The sequence below is a fragment of the Oncorhynchus clarkii genome, chromosome 24, assembly GCF_045791955.1.
Source record: "Oncorhynchus clarkii lewisi isolate Uvic-CL-2024 chromosome 24, UVic_Ocla_1.0, whole genome shotgun sequence".
In the NCBI taxonomy this organism is placed as follows: domain Eukaryota; kingdom Metazoa; phylum Chordata; class Actinopteri; order Salmoniformes; family Salmonidae; genus Oncorhynchus; species Oncorhynchus clarkii.
In genome coordinates, this window is record NC_092170.1 from 12,208,516 (window position 1) to 12,229,962 (window position 21,447).

General features: G+C 43.7%; 1 protein-coding gene across 1 annotated transcript; it reads right to left on the reverse strand.

The window, feature by feature from the left end:
* Positions 1-11,079: 11,079 nt before the first annotated feature.
* Positions 11,080-17,369, reverse strand: LOC139383150 (rhodopsin kinase grk7a-like). Its single transcript, XM_071127508.1, has 4 exons — positions 16,691-17,369; positions 13,478-13,915; positions 11,676-11,953; positions 11,080-11,481 (listed from the first exon to the last, which is right to left on the reverse strand). Exons 1-4 carry the CDS (start codon positions 17,282-17,284, stop codon positions 11,145-11,147), a joined length of 1,647 nt encoding a protein of 548 aa, XP_070983609.1. The 5' UTR covers positions 17,285-17,369; the 3' UTR covers positions 11,080-11,144.
* Between the last annotated feature and the right edge of the window lie 4,078 nt (positions 17,370-21,447).

Consider the following 21,447-nt stretch of genomic DNA (forward strand, 5'->3'; position numbering starts at 1 on the left):
GACTTGAAAAACATATCTCCTCTTCTACATATGTTGAGCTGTAAGGAAAATACAAATTGGGTTGTGAGCAAAAGACACATTTCTGTTGTCTGCAAGATAATGGAAAGAAAAGTATTATTGTTCAGTGTTGCCGAGTGCTTGGACATGGGCCAAACATCTTCACTTTAGTGAGGGACACAACATGATTATGCTAGGATGAAAACACTCAGATTTATTACAATTTTACAAGCAGTTTGTGTGAACCTCTCATGACTCAAAGAACTGTGGTATAGTATGTGCTCACATTTTGCTGTATCCAGAGGACCCAGTCTTGAGTTTTTCATGCTTCCACTAGTCTCTTAGACAAAGTGTTTAATCCCTTTGAGTACACGCACATCAAACTCGCATCGGCAGACACATGCATGTAAACGAACGCACGCCGAGCGCACGCACAAGCACACACATAGACAGGATATGTATAACCCTCACACACACAAAATCTGACGAGGAAAAAGACCCCTTTGATTTGGTCCAAAGTGCTGTACCTAGAACTCTGCATGTTTTCCTTAAAGCAGGAAAATCATAAAAAGCCCAGGTTCCTAAATTACTGTCACTCAAAGGGCTCCTTTCTCCTTCTCTTCCACCTCTAGTCCCCAGCCCCCAGACTCTGAGTCTTTCCCCCTTTCCACCGGCAGCAATGGGGTCTTTCTCTTGTTCCTGGTGCTGGCGCTGTTGTATAAACACACAACCTCCCTCATACAAAGGCTCAATTCTTCTCCTTAATGTTTAAAAATGGATACAAAGAGAAACTTGTATGATAATTTTTAGCATATGGTGGTGGGGGCCAAGTCAGACAGTGTTATGCCTTGTTCTTAAAAAGTGTCAAAAAGTTTGGAGCAGAAGAAGTTTGTGTTTTATTCAAGACCAGGCCTATGTCATCTGAATAGAATCTGAGTCGCAGTTTGTGTTTCAACGTGCCTAGATATTTCAGGTTCGGGAAACTCTGCATCTCAGAGTCATATTCTTTGATTTGTGTTGACAGGGAATGCTAGATAGTGCTGCTACATCTAGTTTGGGTGACATGGAGGGAGGGAAACTTGGAGAAAACAAAAAACAACTACAAAAACACAAAGATGAACAGAGTCACTATCCTGACGGGAAGTCTGACAGTCTATATTAACGTCTTCATCTTTGAGTCTCTGATATTTACGATGGTCCGGTTTTGATTTGTAGTATCGTAACGTTACCCAAAATACAGTATAGTATAACGGAGAGAATGCAGCCCAACCCAGGAGTTGGAACATGCCTGAGATGGCACTGATATCCCTCCTGCTATGTGATCGCCTGCTGATAGATTGTGGATCACTTTACAGACACTGTGCCTGCGAGCATTACCATAGAGCAACCACAGGCCTCCTCAGAGAAAGCTAGCAGAGAGCTAGCATCAACCATGGCTGCAGAGGTTAAGCGTAGGGCCAGCAGTTTTTCCAGTCCACATGACCTGACCAGGAAAGACTCTTAAACGTAGCCGAATACAGGCTGTGACTGCTTGAGCCCTGAAAACCAACCAAGGACAGGGATGAGATTAAAGATGGGCTGACACAAAAAAAGGGTTAAAAGGATAATAATAAAAGGGTGAGTGAAATAAAAGTGATAAAATAACTAGAGACAACAAACACCTCGAGGTTTAATGTGAGACTAAATCAGTTAATTCTCTGAAGAGGAGAAATCCCTTGTTGACACACCACAACTTATATCTCTACCTTTGCAAATATCCCAAATGAATATATTCCAATATTCCCGAATGTGGAACAATACACAGCGTTAACTGACGACTTGTGTGTTCGTTCCAAAGTATGGACACCTATGATTGGCAGCACACCCCCACCATTAATAAGGGGTTCATTCTTCTAGGTGTGAGAGTATAAAGCACACATTCAGTGGCAGCCAACGGACACAGGGTATTTTGGTTGCATGGGGACATATAAAATCTACTTTCGACTGTTTCTTCTGTCCCAAAGCCTGCTGGATGCTTTCGTCTAGTCGCACCTCATCCTTGTCCTTCAACCCTGCTCCTGGAAAAAGTAAAAAGTTTAATATGTGTACCTGAATTTCTTTCCTCTGACTTGTTCCAGCTAGTGTTTGTATGACTGATTATTGAAACCTCCACATCAAACCCACTATTGACAACCACAGTTACGACATAGAGGATTGCCACACAGACATTGCTATACAGAAAGCCTTTATTCAAGAACTTGTTTGTTTCCCTATGGCTAGTTATGCTGTAGTCCACTTATCTGCAGGACACTATATATACAGTACATAAATCTCTCATGCTTATAGAAAAGGCAGAACCCCTCGTCCCTCCACACACACACACACACACACACACACACACACACACACACACACACACACACACACACACACACACACACACACACACACACACACACACACACACACACACACACACACACAGAGAGAGAGAGATACACACAGACACACACACTTTCATCAAAGGAGAGGTAACTGCTGCACCGGCACAACATGGCCTCGCCTGTTCCTAAAACATATCCATCATAAGCCATTGTAATTCAGAGGTGTCTTCATTTGGAAAGTCCCTTGATCAGTGACCCCTCATGTTGAACGCATCAAGGTGTTCAATCTGTTAGTAACTGTCTAACTAACCGCTCAGAGAACAGACCAGGGCTTTTTAAGGCGAGGGAGGTCTAGCGTAAAGCATGTAAGAGAGTTCCTCAGACCCTCATCCCCTCCTCCCATACACACCACCATAGAGGTAGAGGGAGATAGAGCACCCCTATAACATACTGTACAACACAGGAAGCAGATCTCAGAGATGACAGTGGGCTAAAAGGCTGCAGTTTCAGGTTTCCTTGGCGTAGCATTGCATATCATGGTCTGGTTTTCTACACGCATATTATACAGTAGACCTACAGTATACAAAGAAAGTCTGGATACGCACCTGAGAGAAACAGAGAGCCAAAGAGTCAATGAGAGAGGAAGGGAAGCAAGACTTGCTCACATCCTGACCACTCTGTGTGTTAAGGTGACAGAGGTCAAGCTTATGACAGACTAAAGTGTCTATCCAATAGATATGTCACTCTGTGGTCTATGCTGTTTAGGTGAGTGGGCCCTACAGCTCCGTGTGTCTACGTTAAACCTTCCTGTCAGAGATAGGATCATATCAACGCTGCCCAATATTCAGTCACGGCTCAGGTTGTCATCAGGCCAGACACCCACTTCAGTCTAGACGAGTTAAACCCTCCTAACAGTATGGCTATACCAGAAGATATACTTTGTAGCAAGATCTCCCGTTGTCGGTACAGGATAAAAACAGCATGGTGGTTATAAGCCTATCCAGCACGGTGTCAAAGCTAATTTGCAAGACTCTCCTTCCACTGATTGGTTATCAAGTGGGCTCATTGCTGATCATAAAGTTGCTGATCATAAAGTTTGACAAACTGTGGTCACCTGGTCTCTTGTCGCCAATGGTTAAATCGCTCAAAGACTCCTTGCGTCTCCGCCTTCCATTGAAATGTAGTGTATAGTACCTTTCTGTACTGTTAGTATGATCACTTCAAGTAGTTTCTGGCAGAGCTGTACTGTAAGTGCTACGTATGGCTGAGAGAAAACTCCATACAGAGACATCTGTGTATCTCAGTTAAGGAGATTATATGTCGCTGCGCAGGCTGGAGACTTTTTTTTAACCTAATTTGCTTCCTTGGGTGTTTTGTCCTGGCTGGAGGTATGCCCGGGCTCCTTTGATTTACTACACGTGTCCTACCCATTTCCTCTGCCGTGGGATTGGCTGCGCCCAAGGCCGGGATATCCGACCAATCAGAGCCATGGGCAGGAGAGCGTCAGGGGCCGTCAGCCAATCAGGGGCCAAGAGTGGAGCAGGTCATGCTGGGAAACGCGGTTCCTCTAGGTGAGATTGGAGTTCTAATAAAGCTCTAGTATGTCTGAGAGCAGGAAGGCTGAGCTCCAGAGGGGGACTCAATCTGTCAGGGCCTATCAGCGGCGCCCTAAAGCATGGTGATGGCTGCATTCCTAATGGCCCACAGAAGCAACGTTTGTTACAGAGTGATGCTGAGAGGAGATTTGCTACTGCCTCTCCTGGGTTGCTCTCCTCCACTCAGAGGAAGGCCTGCAGATCCTTCCACAAACAGCATGGCGATGTGTTAATACACATTTGTCTATTTTGTTGGATTGGGTTGGATGAATGGTTAATTATATATAAAAGTAAGTGAGGTTCTATCATACAATTATAACCCAAACTGGCTAATCATTACAAGGAAAGGTCATGTCGATTTACATTGTATACAGGCCATAGGGTAGCCACACGAGTAACGGTAAACAAGGGTAACAGTAAATGGGCCTTTACTAATTTTGTAAATGATGGATCTCTATGGCAAGACGCAACATTCATCCATGTTTCTTCAAAATCTGGCCAGGGCTGTCAGAGATATTGCGTGTGACAAAAGAACGGAGACAGATCCACAGTCCCCGCCCCGATTTCATCCTGGGGGACAATAACTTGTGAAAGAGAGAACGTGTTGATAATATGTGTGGTGGTAATTTGCAGTGTTGCATACAGTCACACAACACTACCTTGAGGGTGGCAACAGACTGACATCAGACAAGACTCTCCTTAATGTGCCACACCCACTCCTTCAATACAGTATGTTCCTCTAGGGAACCAATATCCTTCAATGGGTTCCACTATGCGCTATACACTAAATGTAAAGAGGAGCCTATCAGCTTACCCGGATCTCACAGAGTCCTTTCTTCCTTTGGCCAATAAAGGCCACTTTATACAGCTGCGAAGCCTTGACCCTTTGCAGTGGAAATGTCACACACTGCCTGCTCTCAGCACAGCACACATGTATGCTCTGCCTGGCCGCAGTGTGTGTGTGTGTGTGTGTGTGTGTGTGTGTGTGTGTGTGTGTGTGTGTGTGTGTGTGTGTGTGTGTGTGTGTGTGTGTGTGTGTGTGCGTGTGTGTGTGTGTGTGTCGGCATCTCATGCCCTCCCTGGCCATAAGGGACACAGGCCCTCTCACACATTCCCACCACTCAGACATCTATGGGAGGCCTAGTGGTCCCTTCTAATGGATGCTAATGCATTCAGAATGGAACAGTGCTTCAGGAAGCAGATTTTTCTGTAACTTTTAGCCTAATCTACTTCATGTACGATGATACTAATGTTTAAACTAAGCGTTCGACCTCTAAATCTTCATATAATTGCACTGAGATGAGTTAAAGCTAGTTTGGGCTTGGCCCGGATGGCGAGACCTCCGCAGGACATATGTGACCCCGCTCCAGAATCTATTTGTACAGGATTAACCTGCTGATCTGTGATAAAGTGCTCAACTGTTTTCCACACACCGCCCATTCTGCCCACAAGGGCATAGGAAAGGACAGAGAGAGAGAATGAGAGAGAGAGTGACAGAGAGTAAGAGAGAGAAAGAGTGACACTGAGTGAGAGAGCGAGGCAGACAGAGTGCGAGAAGCGAGTGTGATGGCAGCGAAAGCGAGTGAGAGAAGGAAGGGGAACAAAGAGCATATTGTCAGCAAGGGGTGCTAATCGTCTCCCCTCGGGCTGCCAGAGACAACAGGTGAGAGCAGTTTGACTCCCTGCAGGCTCCATGAATCTTTCAAAGGGGGGCTGGAGGCGCCTTGGGCCCACACTGGATGGGAGAGGAGGGCCTGTCCGATGCCAACCCAAACGGCAAATGAGAAAATAGGCCATCAAAGGCTGCTTTCAGAGGTGCCAGGGCCGGGGCATATGTGTGTGTGTGTATGTGTGTGTATAGTGAGCGGGGAAGGTAAGTTTGTGCGTGTGTGGGTTGTGTGTACGTGCATGCATGTGTGACCATGCCCAAGTGATCCATCCAGAACACCTTTTATTCTAACTTCTCAGCCAAGAAACTCATTAAGATGTCCTTGTCACAACAATACCTGGAATATTGCAGTGAAGGAATGGTGTTATGTTATAAATGGCTGTGAAAGCACATACTTATTATGTGATAATGGCTTGACAAAGCATGTGACTAGAGCTGCTGTCTGGAGAATGCCCTCTTCTAAGAGGCATGGATGGTGACTTTATGGGAGTTGTAGTGGAAAAGAGGCACAGTGGAAAAGAGCACAGGACCAAATAATGTTCTACAGGACACGAAGAGTCAACTATGCATGCTGGGATAAACATAGGAAGGGAAGCCAACAGACCAAGTCCAGTAACATCTGGGCTCAGTGTGTGTGTGTGTGTGTGTGTGTGTGTGTGTGTGTGTGTGTGTGTGTGTGTGTGTGTGTGTGTGTGTGTGTGTGTGTGTGTGCGTGTGTGCGTGTGTGTGTGGTTTCTCATCACCATTATCATATAAAATGGTCTAATGTCTATGTCTTCATTCATCTGTAGAGCTCACTACTGTGTCTTTGCTTGCCTTCGCATGTAAAATGTCAACCAACAGAACTATAAATATGAGAGATTAAATTACACATAGTTTAGATATGTGGTATTGGTATGTTACCAGTTAAAGTATTTACAACAGGCGTTCGGCTACAGTGATTGAAAAGGCAACTTGAGCTCAGTCGGACTCGGAACTTAAATACCAACTGATCGACAGTCTTATTGAGACGGCACCACAGAGCCCAAAGTAGTGATTCTTAAATTAGTATGTCTGTCAAAAAAAAACCCTGAGGGCAGTGCACTGCAACTGACCTCTCAACTGTAAACTTAACAGGGGACTGAGGATTAGACCTGGGTTCAAATAGAATTTGAAATAATTTCAAATACTTTATCTGAGCTTTATTGAGCATTCCTGGCTTAACAACCTAGTAGATTATTAGCCAAAATGTCAAACCCCGCCCACATGGCACTAATGGCAGGCTACAGAAAGTATTTGAACGGCTTCAAATAGTTTTTGAATCCAGGTCTGGGGCACGATACTGCACTGTCTTAAAGGGTGGTTGAGGATCATCAACTTTGGCCTACTTGCTTTCAACCGTGGGCATGGAAAACAGCTCAGAGATGGGATGAAATCTAATTGAGCACAGAAAATCTGTAGTTACAGATGAAGACTTTTACAAAACGTATTAATTGAATTTCCATCAAATTTCCTGAATGGACTGGGATTGAAATGAAAGTGAAATAGATCTGTGTATTTCCACTGTGAGGCTGCCTGGGTCATGGGTATACAGTGTTAGGTTAAGTGAGGCATAGACAGGTGAGGGGACAGGATCTGAGTGCACACGCGCGCAGACACACACACACACACGCACACACACACACACATTGGGAAGTTAAGTGAGGTATAGACAGGTGAGATATGCACACACTGCGATGGCCTTGGATCCAGTCCAGACTGCCTGCTGTGCCAACCATCAGTCACATTACTATGGCAAAAAAGAATGCACTAAAGCACCACATAATTAGATTACAACTGGATACACTCTTAGAGACACGTAGCACCTGACAACTTCTATTACTGTGTGTTATGGTTATGGGAAACAGATCCAACAGGGAGGAATCTTACCTGCGTCCAAGACACTATTACTATCCCTCACGTACGCACACACGGACACGCACCTACACACACGCACACGCACACACACACACACACACACACACACACACACACACACACACACACACACACACACACACACACACACACACACACTTAACCGCCAAAGAATGCTCTGCTAGTAACCCCAGAGGTTGCATTTAAGTACATTAACACATGCACCATCATTTCTCAGCACTCAGGAAAAGGAGTATATGTCGTAAAATGTTTCCTTAATACCGTATCTCTATCATTATATATCCTCTCTCACTCTTTTGATGTGTTGTTCCTCTGCCACCCTACAGTCTGGAGGCAAGACACTGCAGTAAGCGGTACACTGCAGTCCACTCAGATTTCAGGATGCAATAACTTTTGATGAGCTCCAACCAACCCGTTTCCTTGGGATTTGGTGCTTGTAAGTGACAGGTGATGGTGGCAGAAGGAGGATGTAATTTCGGACATTGGTAGAGAGAGGATGCAGTGTGTGTGTGTGTGTGTGTGTGTGTGTTTATTCTGTGACTCCCAGGCCTGCTACTCCTATCTCCTCCCCACCCTGGCAGGGGGCTCTGGGGTCTGGCTCCATGGATACACCATACTGAGCCTCTGAGAGGAAGCACGTCAAACACAGACACCATGTTTCTGTTGGACGGCACGGAGGACTTCACTTATTTGTAGAAATGTGAAAAATTCGAGCAATGAAGCTGGAGAAATTGAATGTAAACCAAAAGCTAAACAGTTCCCCTGTAAACTAACTGGAGTGTCAGACAGGGAGCCATGACCAGCCCTCTTCCTCCTCATCCTCCCACGCGATTGGCCTGGGCTCTCCTTTGCTCTCCCTCTGGACAGACAATAGGCTCTGTGTCTACTGTTCAGCCATTTCTCACCTGTACTACACGCTCATGTGCATATTATACACACACACGCATGTGCATATTATACACACACACACACACATGTGCATATTATACACACACACACATGTGCATATTATACACACACACACATGTGCATATTATACACATACACACATGTGCATATTATACACACACACGCATGTGCATATTATACACACACACGGGGCAAACACAGACACACACAAACATGCACACTGATTCCTCAGGAGGAAAATGGGGTTATATCACACGCGTGATAACACGTTAATCCTAAAGACAAGCATGTACTAAACACATATCCCAAATTACACCCTGCCCCACTTTGATCTTCAATACCCAGTGCCACAACAGAGGTAACAAGTGTGTGTCTGTCTAAGTCTGTCTAAGTGTGTCTGTGTGTGTGTGTGTGTGTGTGTGTGTGTGTGTGTGTGTGTGTAGGACAGGAGTGTGTGCATGTGGAGGCTGAGGTTGCAGCAGGGCCGCGTTGGAAGGCCACAGTTGCACTCCTTGCTCTGAAAGACCCTGGGACTAAACATTGGCTGAAGGTCGTAGGCGCCTGGTAAAAACATGTTCCACGAGACCTGACGACGGGTTGATGTTGTCAACAAGTCGTCCACAGATGACTCCCTCATCTGCCATTACGTGTGATGAGGCTCTGGTTGTGTCTTGGGTTTCCATCTAAACCCGTTCTAATCCCACAACAGACACCCGCCAACAGAACATCTCAGTCCTGTTAGGTCGCCTCTCTCAGGATTTAGCACCGCACATGTTTATGTCCCACACATTCAAAACCTGTTCACAAATGTGTCTGTGTTTCGCCAAACTGTAAGACTTACACGCCAGAGTTTGTGTTTCAATCCATTAGTAAATGATATTTATCAGATTAAAAATGGAGCCCTGGCAGTAATATGTTATGTAAACATAAACTGCTGGACATCTGATCTGAGTGTTGAATGGGGGAAGATAGATGTAATTAGTTTATGGTAGATGATATCTGTATTGTGAGTATTGAGGCAGTTGGAGGTGAATTCGCTAGGGCAAAAGACTGTGACATTAAACATACTGGCTCTCAAATCAAGTGGGAAAAATTCAGGCAGAGAAAAGGGGCACGAGGTTAAATTTAAACTGATTTTACACAGATTATACAGGGAAATAAAAAAACATTTTCAAATAAATATATAAAAAGCCTTCATTATTTCTTTGATTTTCTACAATTTCCTATTGCACATATCACCTTTCCATTCAGCATACACATACCACAAGCATCCCCAATCCCTTAAAAAAAAAGAAATAGAGATTTACATTTTAAAATTACAAATCAAATGTCACTTCGAGAAGCTCAACGTAACAAAGACACAAGCACAAAACAGGACCAGCTTTTGATTTAACATTCTTCTGAGATCCATTCAACTCCTACACAGACTATAATAAACTGTCCATGCAGACACTGAAATCCTCAATGATCATCTTGGTTTCTCAATTCTATTAACATACTTAATTAGTAAGGTGCATTATGATGCGCACACATTCTTAAAGGCCCAGTGCAGTCAAAATTATGTTTTTCCTGTGTTTTGTGTCATATTGTACAACAGCTGATGAAACTAACACAATTTGATCAGTGTTATTTCCTGATAGTTGCTTGTTGAAAATACAATTGACACAGAACCTAATTAGCAGGTTTGCAAAGGCAGGAGTTTTGGCTTTCCCGGTGACATCATCAGGCGATAAAATTCACCAATAACAAAGAGAGTTCCAAACTTCTCTGCCAATGACAGCTAATTTTCAGTTTTCCCCTCCCCACTCAGACCCCTCCCAGACAACTTGAGAAATAGTAATTTGTCAATTTTAATGTAATACTATTACAGGTGTTACCCAGAAATAATTTGATATTGATATATACACATCTGCATTGGGCCTTTAAATGTAACTAATGGGTGAAAATAAGCTAGAATATACATTGTTATAGTGCACTTGAAATAAAACCTACATAATACTATTAAAAATAGCTTATGAGACTGAACACAGTGACATCCATTTTATATTTATTTATAAATTTGTTAAAATATGGTTTGGGAGTTTGTTGGTCATTGGGATAGACTTGTGAAGGAGTGAGAGTTAATGCTCTCTAAGGCTTTAAGAGTCAAAGCATTGCAATCCAATAAAACCACAACTCACAAGAAAATGAACAGGTGATCTTACCATATGCATTTTAAAAAGGCAAGATGTTACACGCAGGTCAATACAGAGAAGAAGGTTTTGTGAATATCCACATATCTAGATATCTGAGGACACCTTGTGGTAGAAGCCTGCTACTGCAACTATGCCAGTGCCTGTAAAGCACAGTTCCCATTCTGGCTCTGGTCTAGCTCTTTGCTGTTGATTATACCACAGACACTGACTCTGCTCAATGATACAGGCAAAATGACCTATAGCTCCTTATCGATTGCTGATATCATCGTAAGTGCTGTGGTTTATCATGATCATTACAATGTAGGAGAGCAGGAAGAATCATATCCACAAAAAAAGATGTGAAATGGTGGAAATACGTTCCTTGACCTGACCCTGGATTTTACTGCCACCCTGGATTTTACTGCCACACCTTTTTTTGTGGATATGATTATCGTCACAATGTTCTTAATGAGATAGCTTTGAAAATTACAAAAGTCCTACCTATAGTATAGAGGAGCTTTTATAAAAGCGTGCAGGATTTAGATTTCTTCTCCTCGTCGTCATATCCAGGGGCCGACTCTTTCCTGTTGGGGTCGTTCAGCTCGTCAAAAAGTCCGCTGTCAATCATTTCCTGTTGCCAAGCAATGGGCACTGCCCCCGTGTTGAATTCCTTGAAGAATTTGTCATCTTTGTCGTCAAACACAATGCCCTTGATCTCTGAGAAGTCTTTGATGTCCCCCGTGTCTTTGGCGTAGACCACGTTGGGCTTGGGAACCCAGGGTGGGTCGATCAGCCCCGCCTCCAGTCGAGGGAAGTTAATGCTCTTGAACCACTCATGCTTCCTTGGGTCTTCGTTCCTGGATGAGAGAAACACGCTGAAGTCAGAGAAATATACATTCCCCCCAAGTCCACCTGACCTGATACCTAGAACCAGGTGTTTTTCCTGAACATGTGACCTGACCAGAAAAACCTCTAGAGGGCCCTAGAGTTGTTCCTGGTTCGCCCATGTACTCAGGAATATCTCTGGGCCGAAACTGCGGTCAATTCTTACTTGGTCCTGCATCCCAGACGCTCGTCAATTTTCTTCTTGAGGAAGAGGTCGATGATGGCCTTAGTGCCCTCGTCAAAGTTCTTGTGATCGTACTTGCATTCATCCTCGAGGGTGCGCCGTGCCACCTCCTCCTTCTGCACCTTCTCCTTATAGTCCTTGAAGGGCAGGCGAGCTGCTACCATCTCGTAGATACTGCAGCCCAGTGCCCACCAGTCCACTGACATTCGGTAAGGCTCTTTCTTCAGGATCTCTGGGGCCATGTAGCCACTTGTGCCAGCCTGAGGAGAGGGAAGACGGGAGGAGGAGAGGAGGGGAGAGGAGGGAGATGTGATGACAGAGAAGGAAACAGAGAAAGAGAAGTGAGGGTTTGCTTAGGCCTAGTTCTAGGGTTCCATACCATAGCAACAAAATGTTCAGTGTTATATCAACTGTGGACTACAGCACAATACTTCACATAGTTGAGCTAATCAGTGGCATAGCACAACTTTTGATTGATTGATTGGGGCGGCAGGGTAGCCTAGTGGTTAGAGTGTTGGACTAGTAACCGGAAGGTTGCGAGTTCAAACCCCCGAGCTGACAAGGTACAAATCTGTCGTTCTGCCCCTGAACAGGCAGTTAACCCACTGTTCCCAGGCCGTCATTGAAAATAAGAATTTGTTCTTAACTGACTTGCCTGGTTAAATAAAGGTAAAAAAAAAAAAAAAAAAAAAAAAAAAAAAAAAAAAATTGATTCAAGCCTTACATATGCCAATCTACCCTTATGCTCACCATGCCCCTTATCAGGGACTTTATATCCCTGAATTCTACCAAAGCTCTTTCGTAACATCAGCACCACATGCCTGCACCAGGTTACCCCTGCACTAGCCTCCAGTAAGCCCTCTATCCTGGCCATGTCCTGACCTGAGCCCCCCCCCTAATACAGGTAACGAGTGGAGGACAGAGGAGCCTCTTAAAGAAGAAGTTTCAGGTCTGTGAGAGCCATAAATCTTGCTTGTTTGTAGGTGACCAAATACTTATTTTCCACCATAATTTGCAAATAAATTCATTAAAAATCCTACAATGTGATTCTCTGGATTTTTTTTCTCATTTTGTCTGTCATAGTTGAAGTGTACCTATGATGAAAATTACAGGCCTCTCTCATCTTTTTAAGTGGGAGAACTTGCACAATTAGTGGCTGACTAAATACTTTTTTTCCCCACTGTACATAATGCTGGAAGGGCAGTGTACAGTCAGTCATTCCCAAGATAGTACATTGGTAAAAGTCAGTGACAAATATCATAGCTGGGCTTGGTTAAAACCCTGGATGGGAGACCAAAGCCTAGCTGTAGACAGATCAAATCTCCAGTAAGAGGTGCTGCCCAGCCTAATGTTATTTTTCTGATAGTGGACATAACGTTGAAGATCTGACGTTGTTTTAAAGCTACAATTTCAACATATTTTACACATGGTTTGTCTATGTTGAAATTTTGTTACCATGATGACATAATCCCGTGGTTGAAATGTCACCCTCAAAACAACAGTTGATTACTTTTTTTTCAAAATCTAATGTATTTTCCACATAGATTCTACATCACAATTTACAAGTTTACAAATGATGTTGAAACAACATTGATTCAACAAGTTTATGCCCAGTGGGATGGTAATAATGTAAAACCCTGGTTATGGATAGACCATGGATAAATACTTATCAATAATACCATGTCATCTCACCCTACTCTAAAAAAAATTCAGTCATTGTTGTTAATGTACAGTCAGTAAACAACAAGGATGACGAGTTCATCTCAGCCTATCAGAGCCCTTACCTTTTGATTGATGGTCTTTTCGCCAGGGAGCTCCACGGCCAACCCCAGATCCGAGAGTCGACATTGGCCGAAGCTATCCAGTAGCACGTTCTCTGGCTTCATGTCTCTGTATGCTATATCCATGGAGTGCAGGTGGAGGATTCCTGTGGTGACCTGTGCAATGTAGTAATTGATGCGGTCTATTTCTAGGCCTTTTTCGCCAATGTTGTAGATGTGGTACCGGAGGTCGCCGCCATTCATCAGGGTCATGACGAGACACAGGTGGGTCTTAGTGTCGTAGGCATAGGACAGGTTCACCAGGAACAGGCTGTTGACCTTCTCCAGGATCTGTTTCTCCAGTAGTGCCATGCCTTCACCATTCTTCTGCTTCAGACGCTTCTTGCACAGCTTTTTGCAGGCGTACATCTGGCCTGAGTTCTTCACCTGCACGGCACACACCTATGCAGAGAGAGAGAGGGACTGAAACTAATACGTCTGAGAAATGTATGATAAGATCCCCAAGCTATCACATAACCCAGCTAGCACAAAACATTCAGAGAACCACATGTTTCTAAAGCTTGGTGAGAGCGTGGTTGTCCTATGGTTATTTAGCATACAACCTTCCCACAACTTTATGGGAATGGTGCAGGATTGATTCTTGGCTTTGGAACATTCTCAGCACATTTAATGGTCGACTATGGGCACAAAAAATGATCCAACTCCGCCCTTTCAACATTTTTAAGCAGAATTGGGATGTGCCTTTGGTGATTTGTCGATGTGTCATTCAGTTTTTTTTTGTTGCACAAAGCAACCGCTGTAGCTAGTTCGTTAGCTAAGCTAGCCACTTCAGCTTGCCAGGAACTCCTCCAGTGTGTGTTGAGGTCATTTCACAGAATTTGTTTTTGGACGGAAGTTGTAGATATTAGTAAGAAATTGCATTTCTCTGTACTGTAGCGCCAGCTGTGCCACCAGAGACCCTGGGTTCGCGCCCAGGCTCTGTCGCAACCGGCCGCGACCGGGAGGTCCGTGGGGCATGCACAATTGGCCTAGCGTCGTCCGGGATACGGGGGGGGGGGCTTGGCCGGTAGGGATATCCTTGTCTCATCGCGCACCAGCGACTCCTGTGGCAGGCCGGGCGCAGTGCACGCTAACCAAGGTTGCCAGGTGCATGGGTTTCCTCCGACGGCTTCCGGGTTGGATGTGCGCTGTGTTAACAAGCAGTGCGGCTTGGTTGGGTTGTGTATCGGAGGACGTTTGACTTTCAACCTTCGTCTCTCCTGAGCCCGTACGGGAGTTGTAGTGATGAGACAAGATAGTAGCTACCAAAAACAATTGGATACCGCGAAATTGGGGAGAAAAAGGGGTCAAATTTTTTTAAATAAAGAAGAAAAAAATAAACGGCATTCCATGTAAACTTGTAGCCAAATATCTTATTCATCCATTTTGTTTTAAGCTTTAAATCACCTGGTAGGATGGTGCATTGATCAGTTATGCAGATTAAAGACGTTAATTTTAGCATTTTTGCCCAAAGTCAACCTTTAAGGAACTTGACAAAAAATATATTTTCTTGGTATTTCATTGCTTTAACAGAATGTTTCCTAAAAGTTCAAACATGGCAACATTTAATTAAAATGTTGGTAATGTTCTAAGCACGTTCTCCAACTGGTTTGAAGTTTCTCAAATAGTTCAGAGAACGTTAAGAAACAATGTTCTCCTGGGGGAATATTAGTACTTCAACATAATGTTTCCTACAGGTTTCATCATGGTTCTATTTAAAGTCATGTTCTCACATTGTTCTGAGAAGGTTAAGAAACAATGTTTTCCTGTGGGAGTTTCAGTAATACAGCATAACGTTTCCTACAGGATTCAAGTTCTCAAATTGTTCCAAGAACGTTAAGAAAACTTTCCATAAAAACCACAAGAAAATATTAGTAATGTTCAGAGAACATTCTAAGAATGTTATTTAAAATATATATTCCATTCTCAGAACGTTAAGAAAACTTTCCATAAAAACCACAACATAAATTTAGTAACATTCAGGGAACATTATAAGAATGTTATTTAAAAACATATACATTCCGTTCTCAGCATCAACAAAAACCCACGCCCACTAATTGTCCACACCTGAACTTAATGAGTGCTTGTTTCCTTTGAAATGGGGTATCTTTGAATAGATTTAAACAGCTTTGTATGAGTTCAAAAAAACATGGCATGCTAGCTCTATCCTGGTGGCACAGTAGACTAATTCCATGGACAGAGAACAGAAGAATCTCATTGATGCCGTGCCACAATAAAACATAAACGTGTTTGTATGATTAATGCCTAAGGAAAGGAATTTCCATGTGCTTCCGTCTGTGCTTGGAGACCAAAAACGTTAATCCAAACTAAGCTAGCAGTGTTATTAAAAGTGTTATTGACTGTGACCGGGAGTCCCATAGGGCGGCGCACAATTGGCCCAGCGTCGTCCAGGTTAGGGGAGAGTTTGGCCGGGGGGACTGTACTTGGCTCATCACACTCGTGACTACTTGTGGACTTTGGTCGTCAGTTGAACAGTGTTTCCTCCGACACATTGGTGCAGCTGGCTTCCGGGTTAAGCGGAAGGGTGTTAAGAAGCGTGGTTTGGAGGGTCATGTTTCAGAGGACCTTCCCCCCTCCCGAGCCCTTTGGGGAGATGCAGCGATGTGACAAGATCGTAATCGGAACGCAATTGGATATCACGAAACTGGGAAGAAAAAGGGGGTAAAATATTAATAATATTATTGAAACATGTTCTCAGAAGGTTAATAAAACCTCCCAGGAAAACTTTCATGTAACCATAGTAAAACATTCTCAGAAGCTCTCTGCAACCTAAAAATGTACGTTCTCAGAAGAGGTGAAATGTTTTATTCTGTTCTCAGAACGTTTAAAAAAACCATTGTTTTACTGGTCAGGAAACTTATGGCTTCGTTCTCAGAACAAATTGCAAACAAAAACATAACATTTCCACAACTTCCAAGGAACCAAATGTGTTAGCTGGGTAGTATGTAGTTAGATGAGGTACAAACAATTATAATTTTTAGGGACTTCTTTATCATCCCTTATCATTAGTATTTGTACCATTCCAATTCTCACTGTAACTGTTGCATAACCTTAGAAACAGTGCTAAAACAGTGTTCAAGTTTACATTTTACAACTGTAATATTTCACTACTGTTGTCAGTTAGGCAGCTGCACTGTAAACTTTTTGATGACTTACCTCTCCAAAGCCTCCCTTTCCAAGGGTCCTGAACTCATGAAAATACTTATCAGTGATTTTCTGTTTCTCGTACTCTTTCCACTGCAGGAACTTGTCAAAGTTAGGGCTGGTCTGGTACTCTGTGAAGGGCTTTTCCTTCAGGTACTCCCGTGTGGCATCCTTCACCTTGCCCATCATCACCTCTTCAAAGTCCTTGTCCGACACGGCCTTGCACTTGTCCGCTACCTCTCCTGTCAGGTAGGACAGGAAGCTCTTGGAATCAGCCTTGCAGAACTTGTTGATGATGTTCGTCCTCGCCTTATCTTTGCCAGCGCCTTCCGCCAGATCCCAGTCGATTAGCTCGTCCAGGAACTCTGCAGCTGCCACGTACTGCGGGTTGGACTCCAGGAGGAACGTCCGGAAGAACTTCTTCCCTATGGGCTGCCTCTCGCAGAGCATCTCAAATTCTTTCCCCACTGCGGCGCGGATGGACACACACTGTTCTGGCTTGGGCAGGGACAGGCTGCGCCGCCTCTTCCTCATCTCCTTTTCGTCGCCCCCCTTAAGGTAGGCCGTGTTCGCCACCAGATTATCCAATCCCCCCATGTCACACATGTTGGCTGCTGCTGTGTTGGGTTGTCCCTCCTACACCGTGTGGCTGAGAAGGGAGCTAAGGCTACTAAGGTGCTGGAAGGGGGTGCTAAGAATATGTTCTTTCCCTGTAGTGTGTCCAATTCTCTCCAGGTCCCTGGTGTGACTGAGCAGCTCTGACATCTGCGCCACACCAGAAGACATTCTCTGACTCAATCACGTAATGCTTCATCTAGAATTAAAAAGCACGAGGGATTTTCTCTTAAGTGTTTGTGTGCTCATTCATGGGCGCTGCTCACGGAAAGGAACTTATGCGGTTTCTTACTTAAGAAGCTTTTGTCGGTCTATATTTAGCGAGCTGCCAACTTAGATGGGGACAATGCCAGCATAACTGTAGTGAGGTTGCTGGCCTCGCTGTCATAATATTATGGATAGAAAGACAAAACAAAGAGTTAAAGGCTACACATTGAGGTGATGAGAGACTATTAATTAAGTTTGTGAAGACAATGTCTGGTTTAGGAGATTAATGGATGTAATAACAGACATAGGCCTGCGCTACTGTGTATTCAATTCTGTCAAGAAGTAGTGAAAGATCTCCCTAGAATAATCACTTTAGCTACAGGCTATTTCTATTCAGTTATGAGAAGAGAACACATTCATTTACACAGACTCTATTAGACTTGTAATAGAAAAGCATTTTTCCTTATTATCATATTCTGCTTTCTGAGATGTCTAGTAAAGGTTAGGCCACAGGTCAGGATTTAGGCAGAACAACAAAGATTGTTGCTACGCCGAGCTACAGTCCTGACCTGGGATTGGGGGCAAAGCTAAATAAGCAACAGAGAGCTGCATTTAGTGAGCCCTAAACATAGCCCATAGACAGCACGATAGGCAAGATCAGTGCCAAGTATAGTAGCCTAAAACCACGAGGAATAACGAAGTCTGATAAAACATGCAGGTAAGCTGGGTCCATTTAAAGTTCTGTGTCAAAAGGGGTGTGCTTCGGCTGATGAGCAGAAGACGGGCAGGATTATAACTTTATTTTATGCTGTATATACAGCGCCTCCGGAAAGTATTCAGACCCCTCCACCTTTCCCACATTTTGTTGTGTTACAGCCTTATTCTAAAATGGATTACAAAAAAAATCTATACACAATACCCCATAATGACAAAGCAAAAAACTGATTTACAAATTAAAAACAGACCCTTTGCTATGAAACTCGAAATTGAGCTCAGGTGCATCCTGTTTCTATTGATCACCCTTGAGATGTTTCTACAACTCGATTGGAGTCCACCTGTGGTAAATTCAATTGATTGGACATGAAAAGGCACACACCTGTTTATATAAGGTCCCTGACAGTGCATGTCAGAGTAAAAACAATGCCATGAGGTTGAAGGAATTGTCCATAGAGCTCTGAGACAGGATTGTGTTGAGGCACAGATCTGGGGAAGGGTACCAATACATTTCTACAGCATTGAAGGTTCCCAAGAACATAGTGGCCTCCATCATTCTTAAATGGAAGAAGTTTGGAACCACCAAGACTCTTAATAGAGTTGGCCACCCAGCCAAACTGAGCAATCAGGGGAGAAGGGCCTTGGTCAGAGAGGTGACCAAGAACCCGATGGTCACTCTGACAGAGCTCTAAAGTTCCTCTGTGGAGATGGAAGAACCTTCCAGAAAGACAACCACCTCTGCAGCACTCAACCAATCAGGCCTTTATGGTAGAATGGCCAGACAGAAGCCACTCCTCAGTCTGATGAAATCAAGATCGATCTCTTTGGCCTGAATGCCAAACGTCACGTCTGGAGGAAACTTGCCACCATCCCTACAGTGAAGCATGGTGGTGGCAGCATCATGATGTGGAGATGTTTTTCAGCGGCAGGGACTAGAAGACTAGTCAGGATCAAGGTAAAGAGGAACGGAGAAAAGAACAGAGATCCTTAATGAAAACCTGCCCCAGGACCTCGGACTGGGGCGAAGGTTCACCTTCCAACAGTACAACGGCCCTGAACACAAAGCCAAGACACCACAGGAGTGGCTTCGGGACAAGTCTCTGAATGTCCTTGAGTGGGCCAGCCAGAGCCCGAACTTGAACCCGATTGAACATCTCTGGAGACTTGAAAATAGCTGTGCAGCGACACTCCCCATCCAACCTGACAAAGCTTGAGGATCTGCAGAGAAGACTGGGAGAATCTCCCCAAATACACCTATGCCAAGCTTGTTGCGTCATACCCAAGACTCAAGGCTGTAATCGCCGCCAAATGTGCTTCAAAAAAATAACTGAGTAAAGGGTCTGAATACTTATGTAAATATGATATTTCCAATGACAATTTTTACTTCATTAGTAAAATTTCTAGACCTGTTTTTGATTTGTCATTATGGGGTATTGTGTGTAGATTGATGAGGGAAAAAAACGATTTAATCAATTTTAGAAGAAGGCTGTAACATAACAAAATGTGGAAAAGTCAAGGGGTCTGGATACTTTCCGAAGGCACTGTACATTTACAGTATCAAAGTGAAACCCGTTTTATTTTCCATGTTTTCACACTGTATACACATCACCTCAGCTATTATGCAACACAGGTCGTTTCATATATTTGTGCACTCAGTTGGTAGAGCATGGCACTTGCAACACCGGGGTTGTGGGTTCAATTCCCACAGGGGACCAGTACATAAATGTATGCACTCACTACTTACGGTAAGTCGCTCTGGATAAGAGTGTCTGTAAAATGGAAACTCCTTGTATCCAAAACAGCTTCTGTAACTGTGCTGATTGAGACTGAGTTGGCATGTATATTTAATTGTCCAACAGTTTTCATCTAAGGAGCATGACATGTTCAAATGTAGGAAAGGTGTGTTTGTATAGAGTGGGAATTGATACAGGTCTAATTTTCAATGGAAACTACTAGGTGTAACATTCCTACACAACATACAGGGCTGCTTGTAACCATAGACAAGATGAGTAAGGAAAATGTTTTCAAACTTTGGCTGTTGCCATGCAAATATCCATCAAAACCTTTGCCAAACCATTCATGTGTTTCAAATTAAATGCATGTTATGATATAAGCAGTATATAATATTTCAAGTTGAACGTACGATTATTTCATCATTTGAACGTGACTATTCTTATGGACGTGTGACTTGTCTAATTGGCATGTATTATGCAATTATAATGCCCCAATTATGCAATCTGGGAAGTTCTCTGGCTAAATACAGTCCCTGCAGCACCATGGATCCAAACCCCAAAAGCCTACACATGGTGCCGAGACAATCATAGATATTCTGTAATCATTCTCTTGATTAGAAGGTGAAGTATGAAATGTGCTCTTACAGGTAGCAAGGAAGGCAGACACCTCATGGTCTGAGTTCAGACTTCATCTAACCATAAACCATCACATTAAAATGCTAAAGGAAGAAATAACAAAGCTATGCTTAAACTTATTTTAATAACAAACTTTTTTCTCTCACAAAAAAAAGTTAACCATGACACCAAGCGCAGCAACTATCCTCAGTTCTTCAGCATTGCCCTGCACCTGCCGACATTTCCATCGAAGAGTAGGGCAAGGACGTCTTCACCAGGATATTGGCCATTCAATCTATATCTTAGCATTGAAGGAATGACAGCAGCAAGCACACAATGTACATAGAAGGTTGCAGTATTGAGTCCGGTCTCCTGTCCAAACTTGCAGTGGAAGGATGGGGAAGTTAGAGGCACTTCATTTGCCGATTCTTTGCACGACCCAGTCCTGCTGGCACAGTGGGCAGCGATTGTTCTGCTTCACCCAGAGAGACATGCAGCAATTGTGGAAAGAGTGGTTGCACTCTCCCCATACCACTGTGAAAGAGGGGCGACAGAAGCAGACTATGAAATGGTGTGCTACATGGTATTTTCAAATGCAGCATGTCAGCAGAAGAGCAGAATAGATGGTAAAGCATATTGGTACACACAAAACCAATATGTTTTATCCTAATGCATACACAGGACAAATTCTGCTTTACCAAGGTTTAGATAAAGCCAGTGTATCACATTTTAACCCAATATACCAGACTAGGAACTCAGGTATATCTGTCACATGAACATCTGCTGTGAGACCAGTAGGAGTTTTCGCCAAGTTCAGGATCTATAAAATGAGTATCCAGGTTTCACCCAACACTGAAGCAGACACAGGGTCATATCAGCTGGTCT